We start from the raw sequence: 18,723 nt of genomic DNA on the forward strand, positions 1-18,723 counted from the left end.
AAATTCGTCGCTAATTTGCCCCGAAAAAACAAATAAAAATATTCTAATTTTTTTTTAAAAAAATTCGTGGCAAAATTCGTGGCTAATTTGGAAAGGAATTGTATTCGTCGCTAATTTGCCTCGAAAAAACAAAAAAAAATATTCTATTTTTTTATAAAAAAAATTCGTGGCAAAATTCGTGGCTAATTTGCCACGAACTGTATTCGTCGCAAAATTCGTCGCTAATTTGCCCCTAAAAAACAAAAAAAAATATTCTATTTTTTTTATAAAAAAAATTCGTGGCTAATTTGCCACGAACTGTATTCGTCGCAAAATTCAAGTGGCAAAAAAAAAGCTGCAACTAAGATACCTGGAGAATGCCACTTAGTGTACATATCAAATTGTTCGCGAGATTAACTTCATAGAATTTGCACGTACTGAGAAAACAGGACTAAATAAGCAAGCTCCAAAAGTCAGCAAAATGAAAGGGCCCCAGTTACACATAGATCGAATGCCACTTAGTGAACATATCAAATTGAGCACATATAAAAGATGCAAGAAGTTTTGCCTACTAATAAGCTGTCAACTATTGTACCCAGCAAGGAAAGGAAAATAAAAGGTTGTCATCTATTATAACCTTCCCATCTTGATATATGAAGGCCGAAGCTTCGATATATGCCACAGCTTGATACCTGGAGAAGACAAGGGAGAAAGAGAGAGTCTTATTAACAGATTGCCAAACCAAAGCCACCAGCTACAAGTGGACCGAACCCAAAACACAGGGAAGCTAGAGTGCATCCATAACAGTTGTGCATGTATGAAGAGCTCTTCAAAGTAGCAGATAAAGGTAAAAATTTAAATGAGGAATGCACACGTGTGGGACATGTAAAAGAAAGAATAGTTGTTTAGTAATTCCAAAAAGTTTTGCAGCAACTGAGGCTCCTATTTGTGAGGTTTGGGGAGGGCAATCAAATGGGATCAATCTTCTTCTATCTCTCCAGAGAGGCTTTTTCCTCACTCTCGCCACAGCTTCAATACTCAAAGATAATGAACAAGGACACAGACACAAAAGTTGTTTCCACATAAAGAATAGGAGAAGGAGAAGAGGGAAAGGCACCTCTTAAATTGCTGTGAGATACAGATCACAACATCTCTCTTTGTCCAAACACTTTAATGTAAACTTCTTGAAGCAAGTGGTAAGAAGTCGAAGAACCATTTTCTGTTGGAACTATGGAAGTTGAATCTAATTTCTTATAAAACTGTATCAAGCTACTGGAAGTCTTAATGTCAGAAAAGAGAAAAGCTTTCTCCCCTGATCAAAGATCAATAAACAGGCTTATGTATGCCCGACAGGTTATGTTCCATCGAGTCGTATCCTGGCTAGAAGATGCAGGTATCTTCATTCCACCTTTCTATTCCTTGCAGAAGAAGACATGAGTTGTGACTCCTATGAATAACTCTGAAATTCTTAGCTTGGAGGGTCCAATGCAAGGTTTGAACTGCCTTAGACAATCATCTCAGTAAGTGATCAAAGAATGAGAGAAGTTTTCCTGACACTGCCCTCGAACTATTGGTAATTATACTTCTGTTAGCGCGGAAAGTCTTATTAGCTAAGGAAATACTAAAGCTTTCACCACATTCACAGGTCCATTTCTAGAAAAGTTTTGTCAGAATATCCAACCCAAAAACTTAGAGCTTGTTCACTTCCATTTCAGCATAGGCAAAAACTACGTTTTTCCTTTCCCGGCAAAATTTAAATAACATCCAAATTTCAAAAAGTAATGAAAAAACTAAACGCTGATGTATGTGTCAACATTTCTGTCATTATGAAAGTGTTAGGTGTTTTGGGTTTAAAATGGTCAAATGAGTGCACAGTAAGCTATAAGGTGTAGAGAGACAAGGCCTAAATATACCTTGTAGACATGCCCTTAAGCTATACGGCCTAGGGAAAATATATATAAGGCCTTAACAAGCCTGGTAGACAAGTGATATAGGACATTAAATATACCCTTTCAGGTGCAAACGGGAAGTGGAACGATGAAAGCGGTTAGACAGACAAGGACCACAGGTGAAATAAAATATTAATGTTTTGTTAAGATATTAAACCCAAAAGCTTAAACTATTAGGTGGAAGGAGATAACGTGTACATAAGGCCTAGTCAAGACCCAAAAACAAACAATGTTGGATACTTAACAAATCTATCTAAAATCAGCATCATTTTCTATCCTCAAAGCTTTTCCTCGTTTAGGCATTCCAAACTGTTCCACCCAACGAGAGACAAAACTACAGTTCTTCCTCAAGAATCAGAAATCACTATCAAGAAACTTCTACAGACTAGGTTTCTCTCGCATGAGAATATACAGCAGACACCACCGTATTCAGCATTTGGCATATTCTCGCACATAACCAGAAAACAAGAACCATCAATTCTGCTGTCACTCCCGCATATAAGAAAATGCTCCTGAGCAGACAGTTATAAAAATTCAAGAAAATCCACAACAGTCAAAACTAAGGATGGCTTCTACACACTAATCTAAGGTCAGTATATGGCATGAAAACTTTAAAGGGATCATTCTTTTGTTCAATTATCACTCTAAAGGCATCAATATCCAGTAGAAACTCAAAAAAATGAACACCTTCCTATGTACCCAGAACTATTGATAGTAAGAGATCCTAAAGTTATTATATAAGAAAACTTTTAAATAAGCATTACTCAGACAGAGTCCCCGCTATCTACTTTGAGAGAACACAACCATGTCAAGCTCACTAGCATTAGATCACGAGAATAAGGATACATTACAAGATCTTACAAAACTTAAATTTCAATTGATATAAAATTCTGCAGTAAATAAAGGAGTTAGTAAATTAGACCAGCTATTATATAACTCACCCAAGGTTCAAGAGACCAGCAACTGTACTGACGCTGATATCAAAATCTACTTTGGGTTGAATAATGAAATTGCCTTCCCTTATAGGCTGACATATATTGTTTAGAAGAGAATGAGAAGCTAGTATTTCCGTTAGCTATAGGAAGTAGAAAGATGATAATTGCAACTTCATCACAAACCTCCCGTATCAGTACGGCGAATCTGCCCTCACATATCCTAACTCTTATGCAGTCACTCTCTTGCAACTGTCCATTGGCAGGAATTCCAAGAAGCCGCAAGTATATATCAATGAAATTTTGAGCAGAACTGCAGATCTTTGCACGGTCCAGAATTTTTAGAATATCTTGATAAGCCACCTAGTATAGAAGGGCATTTTATTTCATTGTACATAACAAATAAATATTCAAGATAGGAGCAACAGAGCCATTGTAGTGCTATTACTTGTTTGTTGCTCTTCAAAAGAAACAGTGAACTCTCAGGAGAAAGTACCGGCCGGGTCAAAGTCATTCCGAATTTTGAGCTGCAATGCAGGACCAAAGTTAACCCTCAAAGAAGACAATTAGAACAAAGGAGCATCTAACAGTTCATATTTCTCCAAGATAAATTATCTAAATGATAGAGCAAATTAGGAAAAATTCACTTAAAATTAAACATTTCGGCCTTATAATCCCAGATTCACTTACATGTGCATGAACAAGATGGGGCTCGATATGCTGTTGGAAAATGGGGAAGACAGTCATCATGATCTCATTCTGAGACATGAAACAGCCCACTCTGCTTTTGTCCCTTTGGACTCGAGATATCAAATGTGAATGAAACGGAGTCTTTAGTCCTAACGCTACGAGCCAGACAGACACTTAATCCGGATCGAAACAATAAGTACCTGACTGAGGTGAGCCAACAACCGATCCTTAGCCGCGCTGCTCGACCCACTCGACTTCAACAACGGCTTCAATCTCTCATCCGCGCGGCAGGCCCCAACCACTTGCATATCGAGCGCCTGCAGAACCCTATCCTCCCAATCGTTCCGCTGCATCAACAGATCTCCGTCGCCTCCCCCGACGAAGACGTCCGTCAGCCTCTCCGCCATCCCAATCTCCTCGGCTGCCCCCCTCGAAACCCTCGAGCTCGGCCCGCACTCCACCGAGGACGCGTCGATCGACGACGGATCGCCGGGCTCGTCGCGGTCCGGTCGCGTCCGGCGGTTCTCACCGTTCTCTCCATATGGTTCATGTCCGCGTCGCCATGGAATAATTTGACGTTTTTTAGCTTCTTTTATGTTTCTTAATTTTATTGTCCAAATCATGTTTATTTGAATCGCAAACCTAGATATTTTGTCGATGTTTTATCTTACTTTTAGTGGGGTTATTCTTTAGATGTGGTCCTGTTAAGTGTTAACTGTGCATCCTAATTGCAAAAGGAACTATTGGTGAGTCTGTTAAACCACTCCTACAATTGCATGCCTTTTTTTTCTTTTCTTTTTTGGTAATCCAGGAGTGCGAGTATGGGGACCCGATTATCTGGAAATACATGAAACAACCTAGAAGTCCCACGAACCAGTTATATTTAGGCCTTTGGCCTTTGAAGATGGCCATGATATAAAGCAATTTGCATGCGTAGTAGAATTCCGAACGAATAACCTTCAGTTTTTAAGCTGGAAATCCCTCAACCATATCAACCGACTGTACCAATCTTGTGGATTGTCAATGAGGGGAAATTACATTTGTGTGAATGTGTGTGAGAGAGAGTGCGCGCGCACGCGCGTGAAATATCTGATTCTTCCAGTAAGTATAAGGAAAAAAAACAAAGTGATATCACTAAGAGTAATGATACCCACACAAAATAATTCATGCAGAAATCATGCATAGGGTAGACTATGCTTTTCATAGCTGAATTTGAAACGAGTCTCGCGTTTGTCCTTGACAATCGTCCCCTCAATCTACACTCAATTCAACAAAACAAGGGCAAAACTCAAAGCGGTATAATTCTTTTACAGAAACAACCTTGGCAATCATTTTCTTAACTGAAACTCTTATGGATGGATTGTGCTTTGCATGATGCCTAATTTAACCGACTAGAAAAACGTTTCATTTGGCAAAACTACATCTTGTAATAACCTTTTGCGTTACGTATAGCTGTGTAAACAATTTGTTGAATCAAGAAAAAGTTTTCAAACTGACTGACAATATAAATATAAGTTTGAGGACATCTATTTTATTTATCTTTTGTTTTCTTTGGTTCACATAAAAAAACATAGATACAGAGTTTTACTCTATCAAAAGATGAGAGAAACAAAATTCATTACCACAATTCTAAAAGTTGGTATTGTTGACAATGAAATTTCGACTTTTCCACCTAGTCATTTATGGCACGAAAAATTTAGGGATCAACTATGACCCCTAAACAAAAATATTAATATTGCCTTGCATTTAGACATTTTAAAGCATGTCTGCATTGAATAAATTTTATTGGCTTGGTGATGGATTGCATGGCTGAATTTCACGTGTGCCCTGCCAACGATGTCTGAGTTGGAAAAGTAAAGCACCCACAGTAAAGAGTTGGGAAAAGTATAAAAAAAAAACAGTTCTAAACCTATTGTATCAATACCAATTCAGTTATAAACTTTTCAATTGGACCAATTTAGTCCTAAACTTTTTTACACATGTACCAATTCAGTCCATCCGGCCAATTTAGATAAAAAATCAGTGACATGGATGCCAACTGTCCTATGAGGCACAACCAGTGCTAATGTAAACATTTTTAATAAATTCTTCGAAATTTTTAATAATTTTATGATTTTTTCCTTTCCCTTTTCTTTTCCTTTTCTTTTTGCTAGTGCCGATGGCCAATCGCCAACCACTAACCACAAGTCATGGCTGGCAAGGGATGGCCTCACCTAGGCAAGGGCGAGACCCTACGCAGTGTGGCAAGACCGCCCTAGCCTAGCTGAGGGTCGGCCTTGCCTTATCTAGCAAGGGGGGCCTTGCCAAAGCAAGCCCTCGCCCAAGCGCGGCCTGGCAAGGCCAACCGTTGCCCAAGCGAGGCCAGCCCTCACTAGCCATGACCTGTGGCAAGTGGCCGGCGATTGGCCATCATAACCAACAAAAAGAAAAGGGAAAGGAAAATATTATTAAAAATTATAAAAATATTATTAAAAATATCAACTCAGCATTGGTCATGTCACGTAAGACAGTCGGCATCCATGTCACCGATTTTCCTGTCTGAATTGGTTAGATGGACTGAATTTGTACAAATGTGAAAAGACTTAGTACTAAATCAGTCCAATTGAAAAGTTTAGTACTAAATTGATCCAATGCGATAGGTTTAAAAATTTTTTGGCACTTTTTCATAAAGAATCTCGGCAAAGTATAAGATGGGAAATTTGGTTTTCGGCAATATTATGGGACGAAGCAAAAAGGAAAATATGGGGTGAATACATACGATTCTTGGCAAGAAAAGCGGGCGCGTGATTGGGGCAATCGGAAATTAATGAGAAAAAAATGGCCGTGATTGAGGGGACGTTCTCCATATGGGAAAAAGCCAGAGGATCGGCAAAGAGAGAGAGACAAGCAGAGAGCGATACGCTCTTTGGAAGATATTGGATCCATATCTCAAGAGGAACGAAAAAGGCAAAGATCGGTCGGCGTGGGGAGGAATAAAAGGAAAATATGAACAACAGGGGAAGCGGACAAAAGAGATTTAGTGGAGCGGTTGTTCCTCATGCATTATTTACGCACTAATAGAGGAGAGGCAAATCAGCGAGACCATCAAAGCGTTGTCTACGTTCACGACCGCTCCAAGATATTCTCTTGCCTTTTACACTCAAGATCAACGCATATATAAAGAGGAGAATGACATCTTAAAAAAAGGGAGGAGAGTTTCAAAATACAAAGGAATCACGAGCATGAAGTGGGGACGCAATAGAGAAGTTCTCAGAAAATTTCACAGAATTGGCTAAAGCTCGGAAAAGTACCAAAAAACTCATAAACGTATGGGCTTTGCTAGCATAATAATCTTTGGGATACTGTTAAAATAACATCATATAGTGAGCCACAAATTTTTGAAGAAGTGGACACCACAATAATTTCTAATTATTTGTTATTTATTTTTTTGTGGCCCAAAACAAGTTGTTATTCTCACAGTTGATTCAGAACAGTCACATAAGCATTTCTCTTACTAATTTAGTCCTAAACATTTCAATTGGATCAATTTAATTATAAAGATTTTGCATTTGTGCCAATAGAGTCTATCCGATTAATTTTGGCCAGAAACTGCTAACGTGGATTGTTTACGTGATGTGACCGAAGCTGACGTAAATATTTTTTAATAATGTTTTCATGATAGTTTGAATGTTTTATTATTATTTTTTATAGTTTTTGTTCTTTTTTCTTTTCTTCTCTTTCTTTTTATGCCTAAGGTCCGATAAGAGTTGGCAGCCAACCCTCACCGGCCGCAGTTGAGTGTCACCTAGCATAGGGCGAGGGCAGCAACTCCCTCGCCTCTGGGAATTGCACCCTCGCCCGGGGCTGGCGAGGGTTGCAATGCCCTCACCTGGCCCCCCCAGATTGGGCAAGGGCCGCCACGCATCACCTCTCCCCTTGTTGGCGCTTGCCCCCCCCCCCCCCCCCCCCCAAAAAAAAAGAGTAAAAAGAAGAAAAGAAAAAAGCATAAAAAATAATATAAAAAATCAAAATACTCTTTAAAATGTCCACATCAATCACGTAGGACAGTCGGCGTCTACGTCAGCGATTTCCAATCAAAATTGGCCGGATAAACTCAATTGACACAAATTCAAAAGGTTTGGAATATTATGTCACATCCATAATTCATATTGTAGGGCTCTCATATTTAGGGCAATGAATGTTAATGCACATAGATTTAGGATAATGCATAGTTTTCATTAAAATAAAATAAAAATCAAGTTAAAAATGTCATTTAGGTTTGATATACTGCATGTAGACTTAGGGTTAATTAGCCTCATATCATGTAAAACAAGTCGTCATGTAATAAATCATATATTCCTAGGGTCGACTTTTAGTAATCACATCATGTATATACCTTTAGCCATTAATTGCATTGCATGCATTATTCACTTTGCATATAACTTGTATAGCATGACAAGAAAATAGAAATGAATTAGTTATTGCATCATTAGGTCATTAGTCGTATGATAATTTAGTGTTAAACTCATTAGGTCACATTAGTGTCCTAGGATTTAAATTTTCTGTTCACAAATAATAAAATAAAAAACCAAAAAATAGTATTTCATGTAGTTTTAATTATAGAATAAGTTCATGATTTCCCATAGGTCATTCATATAGGCTAATTGACTTAGATCTGCATATTTAATACGCCATACATTTAAAATATGCCATCTTGCATTCAGAACTTAGATTGTATTTTCATTAATCATGTAGTAACTTAGGTTATCCATTCATGAACGATTAGGAATTAATAGATATTCTTTAACAAAAAGATCTTTAGGGTCACTTGTCTTTTGTCAATTAACAAAGAAAAAGAACAAAAAATTTGAATTAGAGAGTCTCGTATAGATTGCAAAATTCACATCGCATGGCATTTGGTAGGTCATATAGGATTAATTTTAATTAGTGACGCACATGCATGGATAATACTTAGAATTAATTCCATAACACATAATTTGGATCTCATCGTGCATGTCATATAATCACATCAGTCATGCATATCATTTAGTAATTTAATTAGTACGTGTCAGTCAATTCCCATCATATAGAATTTTAGGATTCACTTGTGCATTTTCTTAAGTCTAGCTTGCAGGTTAATTAAATGAGAAAAGTACAAAAATTTTAGTAGAGGTTTCGTGTTAGTTAGTCATTAACTCATGCACAATGATGCATAACATCCATGTATTCTGTTTGCATATTTTCTTAAGTCATACTTTGCAGAAATTTTGTGATGATGGATGGTGATATGCTCTGCTTTACTTGCGCATCCAAGTTCTTTATATTTCCCACAATCTATTTATTGCTTCAATTATTAGGTGTTACTTTCTTGATTGTGCACCCGCGTGATCATCCCTTACATGATAATGTCATGGGATAAAAATAGATAAAAACTATATGCAAAACATTTTTATGAAATAAAGAGAAAATATACCAAAAGAGTGTTGGATTAATCTAACGTAACCAAGTCCCCAATCCATTGAATCTCTGATTCACATCCATAACTGATTAGTGGCAGCTCTAAAAGGTAAGTTAAATTGCATGTTGAATCGGGTAATAAGTTATGATTGCTAGGATTTAGAAGACCGTGCTAAACACCATACTTAATAATCCATTAATTTTCCCTTCGTACGTTATCTCCGGGAAGGTTACAATAAGTACTTGCCTTTTGACACGAAAAGAAACGAAAGTTCACACCTTGCCTAGTTTTCCCCGAATGGCATCTCTCATGGACTCGTCGCTCCCCAAGTAGCCGACTGGAGTCCTAATTACCACCTCTTGAAGCATCGTCCCCTTCACGCACGACATGCTCGCGTGTTGGACCACCAACCCCAATTCCTTAAGCACGTCCATCAACCTCGCGCCTGGATGCTCCAGATTCGGGCTCCAGACCCGGACCACCCCCTCCTGCCCCACCAACATCATCTCCACCGCCATCTTGCTCAGCCCCGGGACAGCCAACGTCATCGAGTCCATTGTCGAGCTGTCCTTGCTCAAAAGCGACGCTGTCTCACTCACGTCAGCGACATCCATGTTACTCTTGAGGCGCTTCGGAGACGACGGCTCGGACTTGACGAGCTCGTACTCCAATGCGTCGATCCAGGACCGGAGTTCCTTGATGTAGTCGACGGCATCAGCAAGGAGGGACGCCTTGTCCATCCTCAACACGTTGGGGACGACGGAACGGAGCGCATAGAACCGCTCGTTCATCTTCTCCCTCCGCTGCCGCTCTGCCTCCACGTGGCTCAACGGACCTGACAGCGACGGCGACAATGATGATTCTTTATCGTTGTCGTTGAATATTTTCTTCCTACCACTCTTCTTAGATATGTTATGATATGCCATGTCGACCGGTTTCGCAAATGGACGCTTGCCGGCACCGACAAGTACCGGTTCTTCTTTGGCATCGTTGGATTGGTTCTCTCCCCGAGGATCGACTGGAGGGTTCGAGAAATGAGAAGGGAAGAGGCACTTGGCCAAATGAACTAAGTTCCAATCTTCTTTGATGATCTCTGAGGAGCCCAATTCAAGAACCCCAGAGCCATTAGGGATTGATATGCACGCTATGCTCTTGATTCCATACATTCTTGCTTCTTTGACCCTCTCATCACACTCATACATCTCCAGCTCATGGCGGGCTTCACCACTCAACCAGATATGACCTCTTGAGCGAAATGCTCTCCCTAGAAGGCCGTCTTCGGATGAATACGACCTCGTGACCGAGAATATGTAGTACCATTCAGGGTCACTGACGTCGCTGCCGTGAGCGAACTTATCATCCAAACATTGAGCTTCATCGAGCACACTTTTGGTGGTGGGTTTGGATGCAAACGGGTCTCTTGTAGTTCCTCGGAAATGGCCATCGCCCCAGGTGAGGACGAGACAGCCATATTCATCTCTTGAGGGCCGCCAAAAGATGGAGTAAACTCACTCCTCAGTTCGGGTCTGGAGGATCAAGTGGAGGAGTTGCTGGAGAGTGAATGAGGCTCTATGATGAAAAAGGACAACTGAGGAGGAGGAAGCACAAGATGCGAGTTCTTCCATGAGTACTAGTAGCAAGTTGTTAAGCTTGAGCCAGGATGTCTCCCTTTTATAAGAAGTTAGCGCAAATCTAGGTGTACTAAGACTGGCCTGCATAATTGATATATTAAGCGATGTGGATGGTTGTAACTGAGCTTTTAAATGACTGGGTCATATTCAACACACATTTACGGTCTAACCTATTACTTAGTACATGACTTCTAAAGGCATTCTTAATATACTTTGCATAATCCTATAAAGTTTTAATTAATACGAGGTATATTAAGATGGATCCATAAAATCGATACACTAAGTGAGATAAGAGATTAGAAGTTAATATTTAATTAGGTGGCTCAAACTCAAGATTTGACAAGAGTCTGCTACAATATAGTGTACCCACCCACTCTGTATACTAGTAGGCTCCAACTATTTCATGGAAAATCAATGATAAAAAAATATTCCATTATTTGTATTCCTCGGGAAAATGCATTACTGGAAAGTGTCTTCATTATCAACAAACACGTTAGATATAGTTTTTTATCAATAATGAAAACATTCTCGGTTACTCATTTTTTTTAGCAATACAAATGGCGGAAAATAAGAAAATTAATTTTAAATTATTTCAATTACTCATCTTATGCCTCTCTATCTATTTGTGTCTTAGGACTCGCCACCATGGAGGTCCTGACCAACATATTTGGGGCCGCTTGCCTCGCTGGACCCCAGATCTATGGTCACTCGAGGCCAGCAGCCTCCATGATCGTGGTGGTGGACTTAGCGCCTTTTTTCCGTTCGATTGCAAAGCCACGGAGAGAAAGGACCCACAACCATGGAGGTTGCAGGTCCCCTGTAATCGCGTGACCCAAGGTCTGTGGTCACGCAAGGTCGACCACCTCCACGTCTGCGGTTGTGGGGTTTGGTTTCAATGATACTATTGAAGTTCCAAAGCTAGAGACAGATGTTTCAGTAAGCGAGATTAGGTCGTGCGAAAGGGCAAAGCAGTGCTGACAACGACGACGGAGCATTGGAGATCTATTTCTTTTCTTTCATTAATAATTTTGTTTCATTTCTAAACCTTCATCATATTAATTTTTTTTAATTTATCAATATTTCAAAATTTAAGTTTTACTTGATAAATTCAAAAGATCAATGCTTTTGGAATTTTAATGGTAGGTTTTGTCAGGTAATCCTGCAATTCCATTTGCTTTGTCGGACAATTAACTTTGTGGAGTCATGTTCTAATGTGACGTTGACAATGTTCTTAAAAAAATCTGTTTTGACAGTTTGTGGACGATGAACTGATGCTCCTGAAACCACGTTTCAATCATTGTACCAAGAACTTCAGGACAAGTTTTTGTTTTTTTTTTTTGGGGGGGATACGAACTATGTTGTGCTAAAAACCCTTCAGGAATTTCATTCATCTCTTGAAATAATTTCGGATTTTGCTTTCTTCCACAGAAAATGATAGAATCAACCTGAAAATTAATTACAGTTATTAGGTTGTGGAATCAACGTGCGGCAAATTCAAGAGACGGAGGCTCATCCTCTTCGTCACTAGAATAGACCAGACCGAGAAGTGAAAGTCCATGTGTCGGAGGTGTGACTGAGAGTGACGCTTGTCGTGGGTTTTTACTCTTTTGGACCAATAATAGTTCTAGTGGGACACAAGCCAACGCAAGTTCTTGTCCTTTCTCACATTTTGTTTCCTTCCGGATCTTATTTTTCCTGTCCAGTTGCGAAGAGTTCATTTGTGCTGTTTGAACCATCGATGTGGTCCGCCCAATCGATTAAAACTTATTCTCATGCGATTTGAAGGCCCTCACTCATAGGTTCAAATACCCATATGGCTCCTCGATCTCTAAAAAAATCTTTTCTTTTCTTTTCTTTTCTTTCATTAATAATTTTGTTTCATTTGCTAAAGCTTTATCATATTAATTTTTTTTAATTTATCAATATTTCAAAATTTAAGTTTTACTTGATAAATTCAAAAGATCAATGCTTTTGGAATCTTAATGGTAGGTTTTGTCAGGTAATCCATGCAATTCCATTTGCTTTGTCGGACAATTAACTTTGTGGAGTCATGTTTTAATGTGAAGTTGACAATGTTCTTAAAAAAATCTATTTTGACAGTTTGCGGGCGATGAACTGATGCTCCTAAAACCACGTTTCAATCACTGTACCCAGAACTTCAGGACAAGTTTTTGTTTTCTTTTGGGGGGAATACGAACTATGTTGTGCTAAAAACCCTTCAGGAATTTCATTCATCTCTTGTAATAATTTCGGATTTTGCTTTCTTCCACAGAAAATGATAGAATCAACCTGAAAATTAATTACAGTTATTAGGTTGTGGAATCAACGTGCAGCAAATTCAAGAGATGGAGGCTAATCCTCTTCGTCACTAATTTTGGTAAATGTTGTTAGAAAAAGAGCAAACGTGTTGCGTGTGTGCAGAGAATTAGTGAAGAAATGAGATAATGCGTAAACATTTCGATCCTTTAATTTGTATTGTTTAAATTGTTGTAAAAACAAAGATGAGAGATTTGTGAAATATTTCGCAATCATTTTTAATCCAAATTTAGAAGGTAAGTGATTCATTGGTCACTTCGCAAAGATCTTGATATGATTTCGTTCATCTATAATGTTGTGCTGTCATAATGCATTTCAAATGAATGCATGGGTTCTTCAAGTAACTCTTTTTTTCGTAAAAGTTGGAGATTGAAGTTAAAAAAGTGGACATTCAAAATTGCGAAGGTTCATCCTCTATGATCAGCGCATCTGGACACGAATTCGGTCAGAAGATGCTCTTGTCCGTAATTGACGACCTGCGACGCACATGTAAAATGCTCCTGACTACTGTATTTTGTCTTCCTTGTTTAGGGAAGGGGCCTGAGAGGACTTGTTATTCGTGGAAAGTGCGGTTAACCCCACAATCTGCGGTCCACCAGGAATGGACCCCTTGCAATCACGTGGGTTCGATTTAGACTTGATCGATTGTGACGAGGAATGTCACGGAACACCACATGAAAGCAAGGATTATTTTTGGGTTGTAGCTAATGGGTGCCTTGGGAACCTAGTAATCAAGGTCATTTTCACTTGCGCGATTGAACTTTTGTGGAAGCAAGGATTTTTTTGGAGTTGTAGCTAATGGGTGCCTTGGGAACCTTGTAATCAAAGGTCATTTTCACTTACGCGATTGAACTTTTGTGGAAGCAAGGATTTTTTTGGAGTTGTAGCTAATGGGTGCATTGGGGACCTTGTACTCGAGGGTCATTTTTATTTGTGTGAATGAACTTTAGTTGCTATTGCACACTTTAATCGGTGTATGGCGGCCATTGTCGGGTCGGTTCCATTAGAGGAAGGCGAGGTATGATGACGTTGAGGCGTGACGAGCAACAAATGGCTCAATCAATTATGTAAAGAAATGAAATGAAATCTTGACTATTTGATGCAAAGCACATGCTCCTCTAGGGTTTTCATGGCTTATTGAAGTGTGTTTGAATGAACTTTAGTTGCTATTGCACACTTTTATCGGTGTACGGTGGCCATTGTCGGGTCGATTTCCATTAAAGGAAGGCGCGGTATGACAACGGGAGGCGTGGTGCAGAACAAATGGCTCAATCAATTACGTAAAGAAATGAGATGAAATCTTGACTATTCGATGCAAAGCACATGCTCCTCTAGGGTTTTCATGGCTTATTGAAGTGTGTTTGAAAAGTTGTTTGCATAGTCTTTGGACTATGTGAATTAAGATCATGGAACTATGTGGGATCTCACTAGCAGGTTTTTATGATCAAAGGTCCAGATATGCTTGGTTTACATGGTTTAAAGACGATGAGATTTTTTTGTGTTGCACTCATAGAGAAGCCAACTGGCGTGTCGATTGGTTAGCGAGGATGCGAAAGAATCAAGAAGACCAATTTTTTACTCTCAAATCCCAGTACGTGGGAGCTCCTATTTTGCCAGGAAATGGACAATTCTAGGAGCATATTATTAAATCTCACCTTGACCGTAATTCACATACCTCAAATCCATCGTAAACGTTAACCATGTGGGCCTTACAAGTAAGTCACACATGATCTTGGCTTTCATTGTTTTGGGTCCATGGACTTGCACATTTGGAAGAGTTTTCTCTAAATCATGTATTGGGATTAGCACATCATCGAAACCCTAGAGGATGCAACATATTCGTTGGCCAAATCACATCTTCCCCTTTCCAAGCAAAATAACCTTGAGGTCATGACACGAATAGACGGAGCCGTTCGCATGCACCAAGAGAAACATGGTTGCTCCTGGTTGATGCCAATGCATGTCGTACTTCATTCGACTCTTCCTCCTTGCCATAGAAGAGGAGCCGAGACTCCCAGAGGGGCTTTCGCAGCTTATCCGTTTGATTTATAGGAACAACGGGCTCCGTGGATGCATCCTTATTTAATGTACCGATATCTACATGCCTTGTGCCCTGTTGGAAATAAAAAAAGACTTTTCGTAATCCAAGCTCATCTCGTGAATTGGATTCTTGCAATTATTATCTAGAGATTTGGAGTCTTGGAAATTGTTATCGAGGAAATTAATGTTTACTTATTGTTGCTTGTTTTCAAGATAGTTTTTAATTGTTCTAGTTATCTAAAGGGTCTATAAATATTATGTAATCCTTCAAGACATATTAGAATATCAATTCCAAATTTTATTATTCCAACATTTGGTATCAGAGCCAGTTTTGGCTAAGTTTTGTGAATTCGGCTTCGAAAATCTTGTGTCATATGGCCTCTGTGAATGGTGCCGGGACGATCCAACCTCAACTCCCAAGGTTCGATGGGAAGAATTTTGAGCATTGGAAGATCCAGATGGAGGTGCTATTCGGGTTTCAGGAGTTGACCGAGATTGTGGAAGAAGGATTCGTGGAGCCAGAAACGCCGACAGATTTGACAACGGAGGAGCAGAGGACAATAAAAGAAAATCGCAAGAAAGATCGTAAGGCTCTCTTTTACATCTTTCAAGCGATAGATTCGTCAATCTTTGAAAAAGTGGCGAATTCGAAGACGGCAAAAGAAGCTTGGGACTCTCTCATCAAAATATACAAAGGCGTTGAGAAGGTCCATAAGGTTCGGCTTCAGACTCTTCGTCGACAATTTGAGCTCCTTCAAATGGAAAAGTCGGAGTCCATTTCCGACTACTTCTCACGGACATTGGCTCTTGTCAATCAAATGAAGGCCAATGGTGAGACTATTGGTGACCAACAGATTGTTGAGAAGATTCTTCGGACGCTAACTTTGCAGTTCGAATATATTGTGACTTCCATTGAAGAGTCTCGGGATCTCTCTATTTTGACCGTTGATGAGTTGATGGGCTCTCTACAAATGCACGAGCAGCGACTCAAGGAGAAATCCAAGACGGTAGAGGAAGCTCTACAAAGCCAGTTGGTGTTGCCCGATGAAAAGAAGAAACTTTCTAATCAAAGGAAAGATAAAAGGTGGCAAGAGAAGCATTCTGGACAACGAAAAGATAAGTCTCATATTCAATGTTTTAATTGTAAAAAGTATGGGCATTACCAATCTGATTGTCGAAGCAAGAAGATTGGTGGTCAAAAGTTTCATGCCAAGGTAGCAAGATTTGTTGATAGCGACGATGAGCATGACAATGCTCTTTTATTCACGTGTGATGCTGCGGTGGAAAACCAGAAGAACATTTGGTACTTAGACACCGGATGTAGCAATCACATGTGCGGCGAGAAGGAATTATTCTCAAAACTTGATGACACCTTTCGTTCGGAGGTGAGGTTCGGGAATAATGCCAAAGTTCCTATCATGGGAAAGGGAACAATTAAAATCAAGGCGAAGGATGGGTTGGTTCAAAGCATTTCCGACGTTCATTATGTTCCCGGTCTTCGAGAAAATCTCCTAAGCATGGGACAATTGTCCGAGCGAGGCTATCACATGACCATTAAGGATGAGCTTTGCACGATTCATGATGGCAAAGGAGGGTTGATTGCGAAGGTAAAAATGGCTCGAAATCGACTTTTTCCTTTGTATATTAATTATGCTACCTCGTGTTTTAGTGCCTCGGTGCAAGATTCTTCATGGCTTTGGCACAAGCGGTTCGGGCATGTAAATTTTGACAGCTTGAAGCTGTTGTCTCGAAAGAAGATGGTGCATGGACTACCCGAAATTTCTTCTCCGAAGAAGATATGTGAACCATGTGTTATTAGAAAAAAGTGCAAAGATAGCTTCCCTTCGGGACAATCATGGAGAGCTTCAAAGCCGTTGGAGTTAGTGCACTCCGACCTTTGCGGACCGCTCGGTGAATCGTCAAATCGAGGGTACAAGTATTTTATTACCTTCATTGACGACTTTAGCCGGAAAACATGGGTTTATTTCTTGAAGCACAAGTCCGACGCCATTGATGCTTTCAAGGAGTTCAAAGCCTATGTAGAAAAACAAAGTGGGCACCAAAATTCGGATTCTCCGAACTGATCGTTGCACAGAATATTTGGTTGGTGATGGCTTCTTCAAACAGTGCGGCATCAAGCATCAATTGACAGCACGGTATACTCCTCAACAGGACGGAGTAGCGGAGAGAAAAAACTGCACTATTGTTGATATGGTTCGTACCATGCTTCCTTCCAAACAATTACCTAAGCATTTATGGGCGGAGGCAGTTGCTTGTGCTGTTTACTTGTTGAATCGGTGTCCTACTAAAGGTCTTGAGTTCAAGACTCCGGCGGAGGTGTGGAGTGGTCGAATCCCTTCAGTTCAGCATCTTCATGTGTTCGGGTGTATTGCTCATGCCCATGTGCCAAATGAGCTTCGCAAGAAGCTTGATGAGAAGAGTGAGAAGTGCATCTTCCTTGGTTACAGTAATGAGACCAAGGGTTATCGGTTGTATAATCCAGTAACAAAGAAACTCGTTATCAGTCGAGATGTCACCTTTGATGAGGAAGGTGAGTGGACTTGGAGCGCGGAGGAAAAGAAGCAGTTTCACTTTGTCATGGATGAGGAGAAGTCGGTTCAACCCGATTCAGATAGTCAATCTGAACTAGTAGCGGCATCGGTGCAACCTGATCCGGTAGCAGAAACTCAATCGGATTCTGCTGAAACGTCCTCACGTCCACGGCGAGAACGAGTTTTACCAGCTCGTTTGAGGGTTTTGTCCAATGATGATGATCCCTCTGATGAAGAAATTATTAATTTTGCTCTCTTTGCAGATTGTGATCCGACAAACTTTAAGGAGGCTTCCCAAGATGATGGTTGGGTTCGTGGATGATGAGATATATGCGATTGAGAAAAATGATACGTGGGAGCTCACTTCTCTTCCAGAAGGCAAGAAGTCCATCGGCATGAAATGGGTCTATAAGACCAAGTACAAGCCTAATGGTGATGTTGATCGGTTGAAAGCTCGTCTTGTAGTCAAGGGTTACAAACAAAAACCTGAGATTGACTATTTTGAGGTATTTGCTCCGGTTGCAAGAATGGATACTATTCGCATGATCTTTACTTTGGCTGCTCAAAGACGTTGGAAAATACACCAAATGGATGTCAAGTCCGCATTTCTCAATGGCGTACTTGAGGAGGTGTATGTGGATCAACCCGAGGGGTATGTCAAGAAAGGATAAGAGGGTTTCGTCTACAAATTGAAGAAAGCTCTTTACGGTCTCAAGCAAGCACCGCGAGCATGGTATACTAGAATTGATTCTTATTTCATGAATCATGGTTTTAACCGATGTCCTTATGAGCATGCTTTATATGTGAAGATTGGCTTGAATGGAGAGATGCTCATTGTTTGCCTATATGTTGATGATCTCATCTTTACCGGAAATTGTCAAGAGATGATTTCTGACTTCAAGGAGGCCATGACTTGTGAGTTTGAGATGGCGGACATGGGTCTCATGTATTATTTTCTCGGCCTTGAAGTTACACAATCGGAGGATGGTATTTTTATTTGTCAACAAAAGTATGCCAAGGATATTCTTGAGCGTTTCAAGATGGCTACTTGTAAACCAATTAGCACTCCAATGGAGGAAAGATTGAAGTTGACAAAAGATGGAAGTGGCTCCGAAGTCGATCCCACATATTTCAAGAGGCTAGTCGGGAGTCTACAATATTTGACTTCTACTTGGCCAGATCTTGTTTATCGTGTTG

General features: G+C 40.0%; 1 protein-coding gene and 1 pseudogene across 1 annotated transcript; both read right to left on the bottom strand.

Moving 5' to 3' along the window:
- Window positions 1-417: 417 nt before the first annotated feature.
- On the bottom strand, window positions 418-4,085 carry LOC115691289 (uncharacterized). Its single transcript, XM_056317891.1, has 4 exons — window positions 3,751-4,085; window positions 3,047-3,223; window positions 2,870-2,955; window positions 418-671 (listed from the first exon to the last, which is right to left on the bottom strand). Exons 1-4 carry the CDS (start codon window positions 3,955-3,957, stop codon window positions 566-568), a joined length of 576 nt encoding a protein of 191 aa, XP_056173866.1. The 5' UTR covers window positions 3,958-4,085; the 3' UTR covers window positions 418-565.
- Window positions 4,086-9,144: 5,059 nt separating this feature from the next.
- LOC115691285 (transcription factor MYC3-like) lies at window positions 9,145-10,715 on the bottom strand (annotated as a pseudogene).
- Between the last annotated feature and the right edge of the window lie 8,008 nt (window positions 10,716-18,723).

The sequence above is a fragment of the Syzygium oleosum genome, unplaced genomic scaffold (assembly GCF_021117445.2).
Source record: "Syzygium oleosum isolate NSW1041296 unplaced genomic scaffold, Sole_v2.1 Sole_v2.14, whole genome shotgun sequence".
Lineage (NCBI taxonomy): Eukaryota > Viridiplantae > Streptophyta > Magnoliopsida > Myrtales > Myrtaceae > Syzygium > Syzygium oleosum.

Bases quoted from the DNA above. Each gene is read 5' to 3' on its own strand.
- LOC115691289 (XM_056317891.1), bottom strand. From the start codon at position 3,957: ATGGCGGAGAGGCTGACGGACGTCTTCGTCGGGGGAGGCGACGGAGAT. The intron at 3,224-3,750 runs GTACTTATTGTT...CTTCTATACTAG, and splicing joins TGTTGGCTCACCTCAGTCAG to GTGGCTTATCAAGATATTCT. The intron at 672-2,869 runs GTGAGTTATATA...TGTCTTCTCCAG, and splicing joins GCTGGTCTCTTGAACCTTGG to GTATCAAGCTGTGGCATATA.